The sequence below is a fragment of the Emys orbicularis genome, chromosome 3 (assembly GCF_028017835.1).
Source record: "Emys orbicularis isolate rEmyOrb1 chromosome 3, rEmyOrb1.hap1, whole genome shotgun sequence".
NCBI lineage: Eukaryota > Metazoa > Chordata > Testudines > Emydidae > Emys > Emys orbicularis.
In genome coordinates this window covers 93913411-93935171 of record NC_088685.1, presented here as the reverse complement: position 1 = coordinate 93935171, position 21761 = coordinate 93913411, and the positions used below count along the sequence as shown (strand labels likewise).

At 41.2% G+C, this 21761-nt stretch overlaps 1 protein-coding gene across 3 annotated transcripts in view; it reads left to right on the top strand.

Annotated features, from left to right (window-relative positions):
* The window catches only part of FAM184A (family with sequence similarity 184 member A), a 167320-nt gene that overhangs the window by 107990 nt on the left and 37569 nt on the right, over positions 1-21761 (top strand). For all 3 annotated transcript variants that reach the window (XM_065401662.1, XM_065401664.1, XM_065401663.1), the window contains 2 exons: positions 14490-14702; positions 17278-17431. In XM_065401662.1, the coding sequence (XP_065257734.1) occupies positions 14490-14702; positions 17278-17431 (367 nt within the window). The remainder of the gene's footprint in view (positions 1-14489; positions 14703-17277; positions 17432-21761) is intronic.

The window sequence follows — 21761 nt, the reverse complement described above, 5'->3', positions numbered from 1 at the left end:
GGGCTTCAGTTATTTTACCAAGGATTGATATCGGGCTAACCGACCTATAAGTACCTGTTTTTGAATACTGGCATTACATTAGCACTCTTCCAGTCTTTTGGGGTTTCCCCAGTATTTCAAGATTTATTAAAAATCAGTGGACCAGAGATCTCCTCCATCATGTCTATTAGGACTCATAGGGCTTTTCTTTTCACTACTGGGGTAAGTCGACCTAAGTTACGCTACTTCAACAACGTAGCTGGAGTCAACGTAGCTTAGGTCAACTTACCACAGTGTCTTCACTGGTACTTGCATGCCGCTCCTTAAGCTTTTAGTCATGGGACAGAACCCAGCATGATTGTAGGCCAAATAAGAAATTTTACCTGGAATTTCTTTCCCATTTCTTTTCCCATTTCTTAGGACATTGCTAGTTTATCACTTTCAGCTAAGTATCAGAAATATATTGTTAATTATTCATATTACAGTGCTTAGAGGCCTCAATCAAAATTAGGGCCTGTACTAGGGACTGAACAGACACATAATAAGACACAGTCCTTGCCCCTAGGAGTTTACAGTCTTAAACAGACGAGACAGACAAAAGATAGGGGAGGAGGCCCAGAAAGCTGAAGTGATTTGCCCACAATTGTACAGCAGAGCTAAGGATAGAACCTAGATCTCCTAAGCCCTAGTCTGGTGCCGTATTCACTGAACCATGCTGCCTCTCACTGTTGCTAGAAATAGTAGTTTGCTGTACAGAAATGTGTTTCCTGCAATTTGAATAAAACAACAAGAGGCTTTCTCTTTTTCCTTTTTGTAGATTTAGGCTGTGGAAAGTTATTTTTCCTCTTTTTTTATGTTCTGTCAAAGTATTGTCCAAAATTTCTGTAATGAAGACATCAAGGCAGTCAAGGTGGTCCAAAAAATCTGTTGTCATTGAGAAATCCATCTATTTGAATGACATAAGTGACAAATGGGGGATACTCCATTATTTTGGATTGGAGTCTGAATCAGACACTGTTTCCAGTTATGAAGATACCCATCATTCATTTTTTGATTATCACATTGAGCACATATATTAGCTTATATGCATTATATCAATATTATTTGATCATATATCTACATACCAGTATATGTTTATGTATATCTGCAGTTTTTCATTAGTAACTGATGTAAGGTGGTGGTACAGTAAGTAATTTTGCCCTGGACTGTTACATGAAAACCAGTCTCTTTTGTAAGGATTCTTAATCCTTAAATTTCAGAAAACAAAAAATTCCACTGTGCTTTAATAGAAGTATCACTTTATTAAAGACTAAATGTGTTCTCAGTATTAAAACAGATAAGACCATGAAATTTCCTCTTGATATTATAAGGCTACTAACTAAAAAAATGCATACAGATGAACACTGACTGCAATGTTCAAAGTGTAATTCTGACTGATGATAAATGCAAAAAGTCAGTATATAGTTGATAGCCTTTTCTAAAGTACATTAGCTAAAGCTGAGAGCAGATAAATGCATCAATTTGGTAAATGCAAAAATTGTTCAGTTACATAAGAGAGGAACATTATATTACACTGAAAGGGATACTGATATCCTGGATATTTGAAATATGAGATAGGAAATGAAACAGTTTTTCACCTCATGAGTATGCTACCTTGTGTTCTGTGTTCAGTGATTTTGCAGTAAGTCATTGCAAAATTTTTTGTCTGTCTAATTTTTTTTCCAAACAGTTTTCAACTTATTTTTCCCTGGTCAAATTATAATTAATGTTCTGTGTTTTACTCTCCCTTCTTTATCCCTTTTTCTTTTACTTAGTTGATTTCTGAATGTTTCCCTTTATTCCTGTGATCTTTTCTTCATAGCGGCACTGTCTCGGTGAAGCTTTGCATAAATCTATCAGCAATGTAAGTGAGCTACACTTACAACTTGTACACAAGGGCATGCTTGCACTTCTAAACTTGCATACTTTACAATGTTGCTTTAAAGCTTTAAACTCTGAAGTAAAATACATGATGATATTAGAGGCGAGGATATGTATGCATCTGGTTAATAAAAGCTTCTGTGCTGCATCCATTCATCTGTATAAGTGCACATATCATCTGACATCAAACGCTACATAATATCTGCAGCATTTTTTATTATGTTAAAGCAATCTTGCAGGCAATATATTTGCACATTGTGAAGCTTTTTACAAAGCATGAAATTAATGATGCTATATTATAGTTTGCTGTTTGTAATACAAATCTTAATTGCAGTTTGATTACTAAATTTTCTTCTATTATTTATATCTGTCAACTTTTAATCTCTTGAAAGACCTAGTTGACAAGATTGCAAGTTCAAAGTACTGTGTATATCTTTGTGTTCAAGGAGTTATCTGTGTTTTGTCTTGCATCCTCAGTATAGGGAGAAACCAAACGGGAAGCTAGAAGATTCTGTTACTGTAAAGATGGGCAAAGAGAGAGACACTTACTTTCATAAATGTGCTTTTAGCATATATAAATACATGGTGAATCATTCAAATATTTATTTATAAAATGTATATATGTATGCTTAAAACCCCTTTATTGAAATATGCTATTGTTTCTTCTGATATTTGAGGCAATTTAAACAAAAGAAAACTTCACATATACTGTATAGAAAACCTATATTTTTATTAGTTTCCCATATGTGAATTGTTTGTTGTTATGTAGAAAGAAGAAAAGAATGGATATTTCAGAATTATCAGACTAATTCACAGCAGTGGAACAATTGCTGTCACCAGAGGGTGGTATTGTAAATTACGATAACTTACATCTATAATGTCGATACGTATGTGAACAGGTTTTGATAGTGACTGATCGAGCAGTCCTTTAATAATAACACCTATAGTTAAATCCATATCTTTTGCAAACATGTGGTGTTTTGTATAATAGATAATACTATTATATTTCACCAGAGGTAAATATGTTTCAAAGCTTTACAGAATCATGTATTTTGTAGAAAGTGCACACTTAACTGAACTCCATAGGTTGGCATCACAGTATATAACATCACCAATGTACTACAAGATAAGAAGTTGCTCAGGGAAAGAGTTTGCAGACTTCAGCAGTGCATGGATGTCCTAGAACCTGAAAATAAGTAGAGTATTATAGGCAGAGCTGGTAGCTAAGCCTATAATTAAGGTTGCCTAATACTTTCCATAATATAAAATCCTGTTTTCAGCTGTTTATCATTTTGCCAAACTTTAACTGATTAGGCTGAAATTTTTGATACCAGAGGTCTGCCTCAGGTTAAATTTTTTTATTTTTAAGTTTCAGCTAAAATGAGTCAGCCATTTCCAAGAATGAGATTAGGGGAACATGTATTGTTTTGTCCATAGTAACAAAAAAAAATGCTGCACCCTATTCATTGGGAAGCTCTAGTGCTTCCATGCTTTGGAGTAGGGACTTGATATTTAGCGGGGGGGGGGGGGGGGGTCACACTGGTGTCAGAGATGGGCTTATCTGCCCAAATGTGGCCAAGATGAACGCTTCTGAAAATCTTCCTTCACACACACGCAATAGAAACTTGTTAGAGTCTGGCAGCTAAATTTGCTGAAGCTTCCATCTTCACTGATGTGCTCCATCCCAGGGCTGCATGGACTGAGCATGATTTCCCTACAGTAGTTCCTTCCTCCCAGCAGCTGGAGACTACTGTGGCACTGGGCACCAGAACTAAGAACAGGGAGACTTTCTCTCCTGTGCTGTTAGTGCTCCTGCTGCTGACCAGAGGAGGAGAAGGAAGAAACAGTGTGACTGGGATGCAGGGAGTTGAGAATAGAGGGAAAGGGGCCCAGGAATTTGAGAAGGGGAGGGGCAGAGGGAAAGCAGCATAAGAGCTGTTAGGGGAGATGTGGATAAGAGCAGAGGGGAAGAGGGCAGGGGCCAGGTGGTGAATTGTGGTGGTGGGGAAGCAGAGGGGAAGGGGAAGTTAGACCCAGGGGTGGTGGGTAAGAGCAGAAGGGTAGAACAGTAGTTAGGGTGGAGGGGACTGGTTAGGTGCAGAGCTGGAGCAGGAACTGAGGAGTAGGTGTGGCATGAATAGACATAGAGAGGAGAAGGAAGACGGGCCAAGGATGGGTGTGGAGTGGACAGGAGCCGAGATAGGGGGTGGATAGGAATGGGGGGAAGGATATGGAGGCAGCAGCTGGGGTGGGGTGGATATGAGCGGGGGCGTGGAGTCAGGGTGGGGTACATAGGAGCAGAAGGGGAGTGGGCAGGAGCCATGTTTGGGGGAAATAGATATGGAGGTGGGGGATGGAGGCAGCAGTGCAGGGATGTTCTAAATATATGAGGAGGACAGCAGGAATGGGAGGGAGGAGTAGGGTGGATAGAAACAATGGGGAGGAGTGACAGATGCCAGGATGGTGGATAAGAGCAGAAAGAGGAGCAATAGCCAGTGTTGGAGAAGATAGGCACTGAAGGGGAAGTGACAGGAGCCAGGGTTGGGTGGGAAGGGGATGAGACAATAGCTGGGGTTGGGGTGGATAGAAACAGAGGGGGAAGGGAACAAGAGAGGTGGCAGAGTGGGGTTAGGAGCAGAGTGGGGACAGGGCAGAAGGGTTTATAATCACTGAAGCACACTCTCCTCTAGAAACTCAGATTTAACCCAGAATTCCCAAGTCTCAGCATTCCTCTACTGTCAGCAAATATCTGTGAAACCCACGGGCAAAATCTGTGTCTGATTACCCACTTGTGCTTTGTCAAAATAAAGGATAACAGCTTACTACTGCTACCAGTTATTCTGTAGCTGAAGTGATAGACATCTGTGCTGTAGATCTAAAGATTTCAATCCTACTGATGACCTGTGTACAGGTCAGTATGGTTCCACGTGATGGAATTTGTTTTTTCCAGTTTGCTTCCTCCCCCCCCCTCAAAATCTAGGGAATTGCATCTAAAAACCTATATTAGACGGGTTAGAAGTCAAGCATTCAAAAGTTAGGAAATGCCTATTAAGGCTGCCTGTGCAACCTTAATTTGGCGACCTTGTATGTATACATTACGATACAGTCTACATGATCACATACTACTTCCACAGAACCCCTGCCTGCCTCATTCCACGCACAGGATGAATCATGCTTTGAAGATGAGTTAGGGTTGTGTAGTGAATGAGGCTGTTGTCAGTAGGACCCCTGCCTCACTTGTTGCATAAGCTGAGTAGTGAATGAGGGGTAGAATTGCAGGAAGAGAGAGAATGGTCTCATGGTTAAGGCAGCTGAATGCTGCTTTGGAGAATTGTTTCTTCACCTACCTCTGCCACAGAATTCCTATGTGATGCTTGAAATGTCACTTAAACCAAACTTTCTCTCCAAGTAGTATCCCTAGAGGTGCTCCTCCTGTGCCTTTGATCAGAGATTTCTCATAGCAGTTTCCATTCAGCCCTCACATGAGTGTTAGTCAGTCTTGTGCCCCATGCTGTTGCACAGCACTGCGTGGGCAAACCACACTCAGTTCCTTCTTAACTGCATCAGCCTGGGGTGGAGCTCTGGCAGTTATCCCATTCAGATTTCCTCAACTGTATTCTCTCTTCTTATTAACAATTACACCTCTACCCCTTTATAACGCGACCCGATGTAACACGAATTCGGATATAACGCTGTAAAGCAGCACTCCGGCGGATCAAAGCAAGTTCGATATAACGCGGTTTCACCTATAACACGGTAAGATTTTTTTGGCTTCCGAGGACAGCGTTATATCGGGGTAGAGGTGTAGTCATAGTGTTAGTTTTAGTTCCATAGTTAGTAAATAGTACTAATGTAGCTTCTTTTCTTTACAAGAGAAAATAATTTTTATTGTATTTGGATAGGTACTGGTTAGTTATTAGTTCTTACTGGGAGGTTATGTCTGGTTCCCCTGGCTTCAAACATCTGGCATGTTGGGAGGTGATCCTGGTCAGCGATGGGCATTCCCACTGCTCCGTTGCCTCAGAAAATTACAGAAGTGCAACTTTTGTCTGTCACTGAAATCAAGAGCCAGAAAAAACACAAATAAAGCTTTGTCTCCTCATGTTGGAGAGCTCTCTACATCCAGCTTCTAATCCAGGCCAAGGGACTTCCCCGTATGTCAGTCTCCAAGCAAGTCGGCTGCCTCTACAACATTGGAGCCCCACACCTCCAGGGCCTCCAAGAGAAAGATGCAGGAGTCCTCTCATAAGCCCTCAAAGGAACATTCCCCTGGCTCACCAGGTAGAGAATGTACTTCTAAAAAGCTGAAGTCATCGGTATCTTCAGCCACCCTGGCACCACCAGCTCTTCAGTCAGGTGCCCTTCAGGCTGCTGATTCCTGGGCTACCCATGGCATGGCTAGGCTGCAAGATGGCCACAGGGCCAGAGAGACCATTGGTACAGTTATTGGATCAAGGTGGCAAGAAGAGTTGTTCTTCTTCCTCTGTACCACAAAAGTCCACTCAGGCTCCAACCTCGCTTCCCTCAGAGATCATGAGACCTTATGTACCGTCAACGACTGCGCTTCCCTCGGAGCACCTGTAACCTATGGTACCGTGAGCGTCCTCGACCACAGTCACCTCAGCACAGACCACAGGCTTGGTACCAATAACTCTTGCAGTACTGCAGGTTCTGACTTCCTCAGGACCTGGCTGTATCTGGGACTCCTGATTCTCCACTTCTTGGCTCTGATGTGCGATCAGTACCGAGAATGCCTGAACTTTGCTCAGTACAGAAGGTTTCACTTCAAATCTCTCCAGGCGCTCCACCATTCCTTAGTGAGCTTCAGGAAGGGGATTCTGATGAAGACCTCGTCTTGGTGTCTGAAATGTCAGTTCAGGGTTTTCCCCCTCACTTCTACAGAGGACCCTTTCCATAAGCCTCCACTGAAGCAGCAACTGTTTGCAGCATATATTTGCGCAACTGAGTCTACAGCTCAATACCCAGAAATCAACCTTGAGTCCCATACAACATCTGGAGTTTATTGGGGCCAAACTCAACGCACTGCAAGTGAGAGCATTCCTCCAGCTACAGATTCAACACCCTGACAAGTCTCATAGGCAGGTCAGGCCAGCCCACAAACACTGGCCAGGAATTGCCTCCAGCTTCTCAGGCACATGACGACATATACATTTGTGACCCCGCATGCCTGATTTTACATGAGATGTTTAGATATGGCTCATATTTGTTTATTTTTTGAACAAGTACAGGCTAAACAAGCCACTGCCAATGCCCTTCAGGGTCAGACACTTCCTGGACTGATGGAAAGAACCATCCAGCATCCATGCAGGCATCCCTTTCATGCAACCCCCATCAATACTGATTCGAACAACAGACACCTTTCTAATAGGCTGGAGAACCCACCTAAATGACCGCAAGGCATGTGGTCTCCCACAGAATTGGTTCTCCATATCAATCTTTTAGAACTAAGAGCTGTCAGAAATGCCTGCGCATACTTTCTCCCACTCGTCAAAGATACTCATGACAGACAATATAGCATGCATGTTTTACGTAAATCGCCATGGGGGCACCAGATCTCCCTCCCTTTGCATGGAAGCACTGAAACTTTGGAATTGGTGCATCCACCACAATGTGCTCATTTCAGCTGCTTACCTGCAAGGGGTACAAAATGTGACAGCAGACAGACTCAGGTGGAATTTCTCATATGACCACGAATGGGAGATGAATCCAGCAGTGCTTCACGGCATATTCAGCCGATGGGGAACCCCAACAATAGACCTGTTTGCTATTACCGGAACAAGAAATGTCTCTGCTACTGCTACAAAGCCGGACTGGGGAAACAGTCTTTGGAAACGCTCTCAACTTTCCAAATGGCAGGGAGCTGCTATACGCCTTTCCTCCATCCCGCTTAAGGATACAGCAAGAGAAAGCGAAAGTAATACTGATTTACCCCTACTGGCCAAGGCAAGTATGGTACCCATCTCTTGCACAACTGGCAGTATGTCCTCCAATTCCTCTTTGACCCATTTCTCACCTGCTCTCCCAAAATGACAGACGGATCCTTCACCCCAACCTACGGATCCTTCACCCCAACCTACAGATCCTCCAGCTCCAGGCTTGGCTTCTTCATGGTTCCAACACTTGGAGAGTGAATGATTCAAGGAGGTGAAAGTGGTGTTACTGCACTGTAGGATGTAGACGACTCATCGCACTTACCTACAGAAGTGAAAATGATTCCAAATTTGATCCCCACCATGCTGATGGCGGGCAACCCCACCACCAACAGGGCTCTGGCTTGGGACCCAGAGGAGAGGGCGGGACTGGATCGCCATATCCTGGCCACCTCTCATCCTGAGGTGGTAGTCCAGCTCACCAGCACTACTGACTCTGGCCGCTAGGCCACACTGCCCTGATACTAAGGGTCATATTGCTGACTCTGGCCACTAGGCCGCACTGCTCTGATAGCAAGGGCCGAGCTATTGACCCTGGCCACTAGGCCATACTGCCCTGATAGCAAGGGCTGGGCTACTGACTACGTCACACACAACCCAAGGCAAGTGGCTGCCACAAGAGGTGATGTTACACATCAGCCTCCTGGAACTCAGAGCAGTCAGAAATGCCTGTCTCCGGTTCCTGCTCTTAATCGGGGAAAGATCAACATAAAGATCATGACAGACAATATATCATGCATGCTTTTTATTAATTGCCGAGGAGTAGGATCCCCCTCCTTCTTTGGAATTGGGGCATATGCAACCGGATCATCATCACAAAGGAGTTCAGAACATGACCGCGGTTGCAATCAGCAGACAGTTCTTCCAAGACCACAAGTGGGAAATAGACCCGGTGTATTACACCACATATTTCATCAATGGAGCACCCCTAAGATATATTTGTTTGCCACATAGTTAAACAAGAAATGCACCTACTTCTGCTCAAGGAACAGACTGGGTCACCAATCCCTGGGGGATGCTTTTCACCTTCAGTGGTCATCAACTTTCCTGTATGCATTCCTGCCAACTCCCCTAGTAGCCAAAGTTATTCTCAAAATAAAGAAAGACAAAGCCAGAGTCATCCTAATAGGTCTAACCTGGCCCAGGCAAACATGTTTTTTTCCTTACCTGGTACAGCTGGCCATTTGCTCTCCAATCACTCTCCATGCTGCTCCTCATCTCTCCCAGGAAGGCAGGAAGATTCTTTATCCCAATCTTGCTGTCCTTCATCTCAAAGCATGGCTGGTCGATGGCTCACGGGATTAGAGACAGCCTGCCCAGAGCATGTAAAAAGAGTGCTTTTACACATCAGGAAATAATCTACTTGCTGCATGTATTCTCAAAAATGGACACGGTTTGCCAGTTGGTATGACCACAGGCAGGTTTCATGGATGACTGCATCACTTCCAAATAGGCTGATTACACCCTAACCTTGAAAACCTCGGGACTATCAATGAGCTCCATCAGAGTCCACCTGGCAGCCATCACGGCTTGTCACCCTGCAATAGAGGGCTATTCCATATTTGCCCACCCCACCACAGTGAGATTCCTCAGAGGGCTTGGAAATCTCTATCCACCAGTCCAATGCCCTACTCCAGTATGGGACCTCGATGTGGTCCTTAAATGCCTCACAAGACCATCCTTCGAACCACTGGCTTACCCGCTCATTGCTCCATTTGTCAATGAAGACGGTATGCCTGATAGCCATCATGCTGGCCCGATGGTTGGAGAAATGGGTGCCCCGATGGCAATACCCTCACTTAACAGTATTTTTTAAGGACAGGGTCATGATGAGGCTCCACCACAAATTCTTACCTAAGATTTCTTCTGAATTCCATATCAATCAGCCCATTCACCTTGCCTGTCTTCCATCTCAAACTGCATCTAGATCGCGAGGAGGCACTGCTGCACACCCTTGATGTCAGGAGAGCCCTGGCCTTCTATCTAGCTAGGACAAAACCCTTCAGGAAGACTCACAAGTTCTTCATCTCACTAGCAAATAGGTCAAAAGGCGGCAATCTCTAACCAGAGACTTTCCAAGTGGATATCAGGCTGTATTAACTCTTGTTATGAGTCTCACAATACTCAACCACCTTTGAATATATGCACTCATTCTACAAGGTCCGTTGCCACTTTTAGGGCCTTCCTCAAGAACATGCCCAATATTGAAATCTGTAAAGCCGCTACGTGTGCTTCCATACATACATTCACCAAACACTATGCTATAATTCATGACTCTGCTTCTGATACTGAATTAGGCTTGGCTGTACTTTTCTCTGTACTGGACTTGACTCTGAAGCCCCTCCACCTTAGAGGGAACTGCTCAGTAGTCACCTAGAGTGGAGCATCAGTAGGGACACTACTCGAAGAAGAAGAAGAAGAATAAATGGTTACTTATTCTGTGCAGTAACTGTGGTTCTTTGAGATGTCTGTCCTTCCCTTTGGAGTCCTTTGCTTTGGAGTTTCACCGTAGAGAAGGAACTGAGGGCAGTTTGCCCACACAGTGCTATGTAGCAATGCCACAGGGTACGAGACTGACTAACACACATGTGCGAACCGAATGGACACTGCTGTGAGAAATCTCCAGTCAAAGGCACAGGGGGTGCTAGCACACTTAGAGTGCAGCATCCGTAGGGGGACACATCTTGAAGAACCACATTAATTGCGCAGGGTGAGTAATCATTTATTTTCACAGGTGACCACTAATTGTGTGTGCCTTCTTTTCTGAGTGCCCAACTTAAGCCTTTGGGGCAGAGTACTCACAACTGCAACTGAAGTCAATGGGAACTGTACTTTGAACATATAAAGTGCTATATAATAAGGACCCTGAGAAAATTGTTTTCATACACTGAGGTGAAATTGTGAAATTAGCCCAGCCCCGCAATTTTTCCCACAAGAAGGACGCTGAAGTGGGCATCTGTGTGTGCCATTCTTATGTTCATTGCATCTTTTGGGTTCCCCTCCCTCCAACCTGCTGCTCCAACAGCGGGGTAGCCAATGAGTATGCATTGTCCCTCAGGACTGCTCTCCCATTGGCTACATCTGCACCCCGAGGCACCATCCCTTGCTGCATATTAACAAGCCCAGAAGACGCGAGTGGAAGTATTGCATGGAGATGGTTTCCAAAGAGCCCAGTAAAAGAACGAGGGAGCAGCAGCTTCTTGTCAACTCCCGCCACACTGGTCTGACCCATGCTCACCTGCCCGCTACCCCAGGGAGCAGCTGAGCTCCAGCTGACCCACCTGCTGGACCCAACTACCCCCTCTGCGACCTGATGGAACAGATACTGGGCATAGGGGGATACCTGGGTGCAAGTAAAAGGGGGGGGGCTGGGAAGATGAGACAGGTGGAGGGGGAGCACCTGAAGGGGAGGGGCTAAGTTGAGAGCTATGGGTGGGAAGGAGATTTGAGGGACCGGAGTTGGAACCAGGGACTGGGGTGGCGGGATAAGTGGAGGAGGGTGGGGTGGGTATGAGGGGCTGGGAGGGACAACACTTTGTGGGGGAGTATGTCTATGAACTTCACAGAGTGCAAGACAAGAGCACATGGATGCTCGCTTCTGCCTTCCCGCTGCTGGAAAAATTGCTGCAGTTCTGGAGGGACCAGCAGCCAGTTTTCTGAGAGGCACAATAGCCAGCACCACAGCTTGGAACAGAAGCAGCTGCAGCCTCAGGAGAGAGGCAGAAGCATGTGTTCTAAGTGGCATTGGCATGCTGTCTACTGTGCCTTGCGTAAAACTGGCCCCTGAGTGCCCCCTGAACTGCTGTAATTTTCCAACAGTGAGGAGGTGGAAGTGGGCATCTGTGCACACCGGTTTCCTGCAGTTGGAAAAATTGCAGCAGTTGTTGTGGGGACTTGGCATCTGGTTTTATGCAAAGGAATGCAACATTGATCTTTCACAGACTGCATTCTGTGTGTATCCTAAGAAAATCACTGCTTAACCCATGAAGCTGCCGTGATTTTTCCCCCCCCCCAAATCTGCAGTTTTCTCAGGGCCCTCTATATAATGCTAAGTATTCTGAAAAATCTGATCCTAGGAATCCCAGATTGGGCACCCAAAACTAGTGGACACTTTTTACCTTAATCTCTCTGTGCCTCAGTTCCTCATCTGTAAAATGGGGATAGTAATATCATCTTGCCTCCCAGGAGTGTTGAGAAAATAAATTCATAAATATGTGTGAAGCACTGAGGTACTGTAGTGACGTGTGCCATTGAAAAGACCAAGGGGAAATTTAAAAAATTTTATTCAGGGTTTGAATAGTGTGTAGTGTCTAAGGAATGAGGTTGCACGTTGAATAATGAGTGTGAAACAAAATATTGAATAGCTGCTCATTCAATGAGCACTGTCCATCCTGTTCACAGAAGGAGGCCGGGGTCTATGGAAAAAATAGTATGTGATTATGTAATGTAAAGACTGTATCATAATGCATACTCACGGGGGGCTGAATTAAGGTTGTACAGGCAACCTTAATTCAGGTATTCCCTAACTTTTAATTCCTTCAACCTTAACGTTCTTTTAACAAAGGTTTCTAGGTGTAAATTTTATATTTAGGCTAATAGGAGCTGTTAGGTTTCTCAGAACTTGAAAATCGAGTAATTTAGGTGTCTACATTTAGATTTCTATTTTTTAAAATCTTATTTTAAATTAAAAGGAGATAGCAAAGCAAGATCTAGAGAAAAGAAAGCTAAAAAGAATGCTGATACATACTTAGAAGTCAGAATGGAACAAGTAATGTATATGTTACCTACTACTTTGCATTGCACATATAATACCTTGCTTCTTAAAATTATGGTAAAGGAAATGAAAATGATTAATTTTGCATTGCTTTGCTGATGTACACTGTTTAAAACATATTTTTCATGCTAATTATATGCTCTGACATTAAGAAATTCTGCTAATTCATTTACTTCATACAGGAAGTAAAGTAAAAACAATTAATGTTAGTGTACACAATAAGAGTTTTTCATGCATAGTTTAGATTACGAAATTTAGTATGATCTTTCAGCTATAGCTAAATCTCCTTTAAAAGGCATTTGAAGTAAAATATTACTGTCAAAGCATACTTACAGGATAGTGTGTGTTTGTATGTGTATATATATACTCAACGAGTTTTAAAGGCAACCAGTCATGGTCATTTCACTCAAACTTAATTTGCTTGTTTTATATAAGTGCTAATTTTACTTTAAATGTAGCTTCTTCCCTTACAAATCTGCTTTAGCTTTGTACTTGTGATAGAATAATTTCAGCAATAATATAAATGTTGCAAATTTCACACAGTTATCCTTTGCATGCTACTCTTAATTTTATTTTATGCTGTGAGCTTTAATTCATTGCAGAATAGCACAGAGTACATTGATGTATTGCTATGACTTTATCATTTATTTCATAATTAATCTTGGCATGTGCACAATTAAATGACACTATCAGTTTTTTCATCAGTTTTATGTGATACCCTCTAAGGCTTAGAAATATTTTTTTCTATACTAATTTAAATACTTTGCCGTTTGGCAATTGTATTTTTTCCTCCTGTGTGATCAGTGGAGCAAAATTCATTTTTGTAACAAACTTTCAGTTTATTCTTGTTCCCCAAGCTAGCAGGTGCTGAGGGTGCCTTGTCAGCAACCCTTCTGTTGTGGGTTGTGTTATTTGGATCCAAATGGAATCCCGTCAGTCCAGTCTTCTTTGTCTGGAAGGATGATGGCTAAGCCATTGGACATTAAGATTGGGGTATAAATTTATAGTTGAGATAAAGGATCATGGAGCTTCCTCATGGACTACAGGAAATCATATTATACTCAGATATGTCTGTTTGTTCACTAACATCATTGTTCATGTCAACAAGTTTCCAGAAAAAAATATACATTTGATAGTTTAATTGCTGTGGTGTTAGTTAAGAGACAGCAGAAGAACCACAAAACATTCTAATTTTATAGATCTAACAAAAGTAGTGAGATATTTTAACTTAGTTGCAGTAGAGTGCTACATTTTTAAAAACAGACAATTACCTATAATTTAGGACCATAGAAATTAGAGATGGAAAAGATTTACATTTCTAGGTCTTCTAATCCATTTCTTTTGCCAGTCAGGATTTTCCCTACATAACCTAGATGAACTTCTCCACAGAATTTATTAATATTAATATATCCAGTGTTGGACCTCAGACCTTGATAGTGTCATTTTAATTTTTTCTTTATTAAAGATCTGGAAGAGCATTTTGGTAACACGTAATTCATTTATGAAACATCAAATACCTTATAACTAGTGGTGTTTTAGGCATGTATCTTAAAGTGGGAGCCCTCACAAAATCTCTTTACTCTAATTCTTGTACTTCTGAGGTAAACTATATAACACAATTCACTAGTTATAAGTTACTGTTTCTCTCTTGTGTTTTATGTTCTGGATAGTTCCATGATATTTGGTTATAATCAGTAGATATGTTATCTGAATTTCAGATTAAGAAATGTGATGTTGTTTAGAAGTATGTTCTAGAAATTTCATATATAAAGTTCATATGAAATATTTACTTCTTTTGAAAGCATTTTTTCCTGATTTGACATTTGTATTTATGATTTACTGATGTTTGCTATTTTGTGGATTAGATCTCCTTGCTGAAACAGAATCTGGAGATGCAGCTTTCCCAGTCTCAGAGCTCCTTGCAACTGCTACAGGCGCAGTGTAGTCAGGAGCGACAAAGGCTTACCCAGGAGCTTGAGGAACTGGAAGAAGAGCATCAGCAAAGGCATGAATCCCTGAAGGAAGCACATATACTTGCATTTCAAAACATGGAACAAACAAAAGAACAAGAACAAAAGGCATGTTCATCTGGATATTTCAGACAAGTGTATAGGGTACACCACGGAAACATGATTAAACATACCAATATACAAAATACTGAGAGAATTAGTAAAAAAAATTCTTTGCATTATTTCTTATTTCTCTTTTCAAGAGATGTAACTTACATTAGTAATATGATTACTACAGTTAAATATTATGCAGACAAATTGAATAACTTCCTTTATAATATAGACATTACCTAGTAGAAGTTTAGCACCCTGTTCTGTCTTCTGGCATCATGTTAGTATATTTAATCATTATCAACATCACCTACATATTTTTGTCCAATAATCTGATTCTGAGGGGTTTTTTAAAAGTTCCTACTACACTATAGTTCGTTATTATATGTAATAACTTTCTTTGTACTTTCCAGGAAATCCAGTATAGCTCGTTTTAAATTGTTACATTATATTTCTGAAATGTGGTCACCGCATCTCAAAAAAGCTATATTGGAGTTGTAAAAGGTTCAGAAAAGGGCAACAAAAATTATTAGGGGTGTACAATGGCTTCCATATGAGGAGCGATTAATAAGACTGGGACTTTTCAGCTTGGAAAAGAGACGAGGAAGGGGGGATATGATAGAGGTCTATAAAATCATGACTGGTGTGGAGAAAGTAAATAAGGAAGTGTTGTTTATTCCTTCTCATAACACGAGAACTAGGGGTTACCAAATGAAATTAATAGGCAGCAGGTTTAAAACAAACAAAAGGAAGTATTTTTTCACACAATGGACAGTCAATCTGTGGAACTCCTTGCTAGAGGATGATGTGAAGGTCAAGACTATAACAGGGTTCAAAAAAGAACTAGATAAGTTCATGGAGGATAGGTCCATCAATGGCTATTAGCCAGGATGGGTGGGGATGGTGTCCCTAACCTCTGTTTGCCAGTAGCTGAGAATGGGTGACAGGCAATGGATCACTTGATGATTACCTGTTCTGTTCATTCCCTCTGGGGCATCTGGCATTGGCCACTGCCGGAAGACAGGATACTGGGCTAGATCGACTTTGGTCTGACCCAGTATGGCTGTTCTTATGAAAAAACTTCTCACACCACTTCTCAGAATTTGCTAGAGTCCTTTTGAAATTTGTTTCTTCACACTTGTGTACATCATATGCTTCCTTATTTTGTCTACTGTCTAAGGCCCTGAACCTGCAGTGTTTGTGCATGGGCATACCACCGTTCCTGCTTAGAGCCCCATTTACTTTGTTGGGGCTCCATGTGAGATCAGGCGTCTTCTCATGAGCAATGTTAAGTAAGATCAGGGCTGAAAGTTGTAACATTACTTCTGTTACAAATCCTTTTAAGCCTATTCTGACACCCTTGCTCAAATTGAGTACAGTAGAACCTCAGAGTTATGAACACCAGACTTACTAACAGACCAGTCAACCACACAACTCATTTGGAACCGGAAGTACCAAATCAGGCAGCAGCAGAGACCAAAAAAAAAAAAAACAAATACAGTACAGTACTGTGTTAAATGTAAACTATGAAAATAAAAGGGAAAGCAGCATTTTTCTTCTGCATAGTAAAGTTTCAACGCTGTATTAAGTCAATGTTCAGTTGTAAACTTTTGAAAGAACAACCATAATGTTTTGTTCAGAGTTACAAACATTTCAGAGTTATGAGCAACCTCCATTCCCAAGGTGATCGTAACTCTGAGGTTCTAGAGTAGTACCTAACTTTACATGTAGTGCTGTTCATTTCAGTGGGATAATCTGTACAGCAGAGTGCTGCCTAATTTGAGAAAGGATGGCAGAATCTAGACCAGTAGTTCTCAAACTTTTGTACTGGTGACGCCTTCCACATAGCAAGCCTCTGAGTGCGACTCCCCTTATAAATTAAAAAACACTTTTTAATATATTTAACCCCATTATAAATGCTGGATGCAGAGCGGGGTTTGGGGTGGAGGCCGACAGCTCGCAACCCCCCCCATGTCGTAACTTCACGACCCCCTGAGGGGTCCCAACCCCCAGTTTGAGAACCCCTGATCTAGACATTTGTGATTTTAAAAAGAATTTTCAGAACTGAAAATATGCATCTATGTCCTCAACCTGGGAATTATTTTTTTCATAGTATTTAAAAGGTGATAAAGCATTTTTTCTTTTACCCACTGTAAGCTCAGAAATGATTTTGTGGTTTCATACTTCATTTTGTTCACACCTGGATCAAAACCACCCGAACAATAAATAACTTTAGAAACTTAAACTTTGGGTGTAAATGGTACTTGTACCCTGCCCTTGTTCCATGCACAAATTGGGAGTAGGTTATGGTCCTTACTCTTTATACTCAAAAGTACTGGTAAGCACCAGTGATGGGAAAGAATAAGAAAGAAGTCCTCTGCGGCACTTTAATTTGGGGAAGTAGAATAAAGATTACATTTTTAATGATGGCTTGAGTATGTCATTGGCTTTTTTAAATGATAAATGGAGGTATTTTTAATAATACATGCATTTTTTGTCATTTAAAAAAATCCTTTCTGTTAATTCATTGTTAAATATTTTATGCATTGTTTTAGTTTGTGTAAAAAAATTCTTCTCCTTTTGGATTTCATAGGAACTAGAAGAGCATTTACAACAAAAACATTCAGAAGAACTTCAGACACTGAAAGAAGCACACAAACAAGCTATGGAAGGTTTCAAATTGGAAATGGAACAGGAACTTCAGACTCTTCGATTTGAGCTGGAAGATGAAGGGAAAGCTATGCTAGGTATACTATTTTCAAGCTAGTGTAAATTGCATCAGAAGATATGATTACCATTTGCATAATTAATATAACTGTAGACATCATAAAGCACTTTCCACAAACTTCATAGCACTATAAGTGAAAATAGTATAAAACTAAGGATGACATTATGAATAAAGAAGGTAAATAATTTAAATAAATATAAAGTTGTAGAGTGGGATTTTCAAAAGCATTCAGCATTGGCCTAATAGTTTGTACTGAAATCAACAGGAGTTTGATTTCAATGAGAGCAGGTAGATCAGCTGAGCCTTTGGAAAATCCCAGTATTAAGTATTCTAGAATGATGTGTCAGCAACCAGAATTTCATGATGGAGAAAGTTTCAGAAAGTACCAATGAAACAGAACAACTAGAATAGTTTCAGCATACACATGTAACAATGGTAAAAATGAAGACACTAAGGATCCATCTGTACTGCAAAAACATTTTAGTCAGGTGACTCTAAGTACTAATTGCTAATTACTGTGTATATTACTAATCTATAGTGTATTACAAATCAATCTGTGATTTGTAGAATAGAGAGACCCTTAACTAGAGAGGTCCATAGTTTTAGCCTGGTTAAGGAATGTGGTTACTAAAAAATCAGCTAGTACATGACTGGGTTCTTTGACTTTTATTTTTGGCATATAGATGAGTATCATTTATTTATTTTTGAGCCCCTATGAATGTGCTAGGCACTGCACAAAACAGAAGAAGATCTGGTCATTTCCTCAAAGAATGCACAATCTAAATTCAATACAACAGAACAAGTGAGGATCATAAACTGATGAGAAGGTGAGAGGAAGGACAAAGGGTGACAATCATGCAATTTACTCCATAACACACATACACACACTTGATAGTTCTGAGTTGTTTGTTTTTTAATTTAAGGAACCTTTCCCCTCTCTCACTTTCAACTGGTGAGATGGCAGGAATTAGCTTCTAGAAGGAATTTGAATGAGGCAAGTTAGGTGGCTTGGTGAATAGACTTGTGGGAAAGAACTGGACACTTAAGGTGCTGAGGAAGAAGACAGAGATGCCTGTGAGATGAGGTGATTAAGGAAATAATGAAGCTGGTGTCATTGGTGGAGCAGAGGGATGGGGGAAATGCAAAAAGTGGCTAGATTGTACAGGTGGGCAAAGGTTGCATGATGGTAGGACCTTGAAGGCAAAGACAAGAAGATTGAAATGAAATGCTGTTCAGTGGCACCCCAGTGAGTGATTCAAAGAGGCGAGATGATATATTCAGAGCAAGATGAGATTCAGAAGAGAAGGAAGATGGGGGAGATATTTTTGGCAGTGATATTTTGGCTTGACTGAAGGGTGAGGGGCAGGTGACAAGGGTAGTACGAAAAAAGACATGAAGAGGAGACTGCAAGAGTCAAAGCAGGAAGTAACAAATACAGAGAAGTGATTTGCCTGTTAGGACAAAAAGGAAAGGGCAGATTTTAGAAATATTATGAAGGGGAAACCAACTTGGATAGCAGTAAGAAGAAGAGGAAGGATTCAAAGATTATCCCTCAGTTTAAGGGCCTTGGTAACAGGGAGCATTGTGGTGTTGTCAACTGCAGCAGAGAATGGGGGAAGTGGGCCTTAAAAACAAATAAAAAATTGTGATTATGTACATAGTTGCAAGATGTCATTTTGGTATAAGATGGCATTTTTCTGGTAGTTTCTGGTTAGGTCACACTTTATCCATGTCACATAATGAATAAGCAAAAATATCACTGTATATGTAGAAATGCTTGTCAATTAGGCACCAGCAGCATGTCTCACCTGAGCTCACTACTTTCATTCTGCCTTGTGCGCTACCATTTTCATTCCTTCTTTTAGTAGTGCTTGTTTCCTGTTCCCTTAATTGAAATGTTTCCTTACTAGTTCAGCATCTTTTCCAGTTAGTTTAGCTTAATCTTTCCACCTGAAAAATCAAAGAAAACAATCCTCTAGCTACTCCACTTTTGATGAGGCAGTGCATCTCAGCAGTGTTGGGTCTCCCTGTCCATCTTGCTTACACTTCTCTGAGTCATTGTTGGAGCAGTCATAGTCCAGAGTTAATCTTGGTCCATCAACCTCATGCTTCCCAGCTGGTGAAGAGCCTATGCTCAGAGATCTCCCATCCAAATAGAGTTGCTTGTTATCTTTTTTCTGGCAGATCTCTCTTTTCAAACTGTTTTTTTTATGAATTTTGGGCTTTGGGGTTTTTGTTTTTGTTTTTGCTGTTGCTGGCTTGCCCTTTGTGATGGCTTAATTCCAGCTTTCTACACCTGTGTTCCTCATTATGTCAAAACTAATAACCCATTGCAGTGAAAAGAAAGGGCCCAATATTAAATCTTTTCAGCACATTATCAAAGTCAGGTTACCTCTGACTCTAGTCTTCTCACACAGACAAATCTCCTGTAGACTTAGTTAATGTTGGCTCCACAACACTACCCGGAATCTCCTTTCTGATCCTGGAAGGCAGGGTATCAGGGATAATGCCAATTTCAACTTCTTGGACAAGCTAAAGTAAGAGCCTCCAGACACCTTTCATGAAAGGACCTATCTGCTTGTTGCAGGAATTTGACAAAATGTCCCACATTATTCCCACCCCTTTCCCTCAGCCCTAACAAAAAGTGGAGAGGATTTGCTCTTCGTTGTTGAAGAGGGGAATCTGGATAATGCCTTTCTTCAGTTGCACCCTTCTTTTATGGTTCTACAGAGCAGTACCGGGGAAGTCCCAGACACCTGTTTTTCCCACTCTGCTACAAATAGACACAATTTGCGAGCACACAAAGCAAAACTGTTGTCTTCTCCACTGAAAGTGAACTCAGCAATGATCTGTTGCTTCAACCAATCCAGCAACTGAGTATTTTTGTGAACCAATCGAAGAGTTTCCTCTTAATCCTGCACAGTCTCATGCACCTTGGAATGCTCTCCCAGATCCACAAAGGGGTAGTATTCATCTTGACAAAAGGTCTGCCTACACTAGAGCTGGAAGGTGTAAATTCCAGCTCAAGGAGTCATATTTGCGCTAGCTCTGATCAAGCTAGCAAGCTAAAAATAGAAGTGTAGCTACTGCAGCCTGAGCAGCATGAGGGACTAGCTACCCTGAGTACAATCCTGTCTAAGACGCTAGATGTGTACTTGGGTTGGCTACCCCATCCCACCACTTGCATCAGTGCAGCCCCACTTCTATTTTTAGTGCACTAGTTCGGTCAGAACTAGTGTGGGTATGTCTCCTTGAGCTAAGTTAATACCTTCCACCTCTAGTATGGACATACTTTAAAAAGTATTGCAAACAGAAAGCTGCAATCAAGGAATCTGTGGTGTACCACATCACTAATCAGTAGGCTTTCTACATTCTTTTAAGGTACCCTTGAAAAATTGACTTGACCTAGAGTTTAAACTGACCTCAGAGCCATGAACCTCACTTTGAATCTGTGAATATTAAAGTTCTGGTTTTGGCTGCTATTGTTTAAACTAGATAGGTCAGTGAACTGTTTTTTTCTCATCAGCCCTTTTAGAAGAGGGATATTGGTAAATTGGAGAGAATTCAGAGAAGAGCCACAAGATTAAAGGATTGGAAAACATGCCTTATAGTGATAGACTGAAGGAGCTCAGTCTGTTTTCCTTAGTAAAGAGAAGGGTAAGGGATGATGTGATCAGTTTGTAAGTACCCTACAGAAATTTGGTAGTGCAGCAATTTGATAGTAGGTTCTTCAGTCTAGCAGACAAAGGTATAACAAGATCCATTGACTGGAAGTTGAAGCTAGACAAATTCAGACTGGAAATAGGCATACAATTTTAACAGGTAGGGTAATTAATTATTGGAACAATTTACCAAGGGTCATGGAGAATTCTCCATCACTGACAATTTTTAAATCAATATTGGATGTTTTTGTAAAAGATATGTTCTAGTTCAAATAGGAATTACTTGGGGAAGTTCTTTGGCCTGTGTTATACAAGGGATCGGACTAGATGATCTCAGTGGTTCCTTCTGTCCTTAGAATCTATGAATCTGTACTGTCATCTATAAACACACATGTTTTTACATACTGCATCTTCTTTCATGTAAAATCAGATTTTCTGTCCTTTTTTCGACCCTCTTTTTTAACAAGATAGAGAATCAGCAATATTGCTAAATATCAAAAGAGCAATAAAATATTATCTTAACAGAATCCAAGAATTTGAATTAGATGAATGTCTGTTTTTCTGATATGAGGGTCCCAAAAAGAGATTTAAAATTTCCAGAGTTCTCTGGCCTAGATGGATTAAGCACAAAAGAAGCTCCTAATGCAGATGGTCAACCCCATCTGATAGGGATTAAATATAATCTGA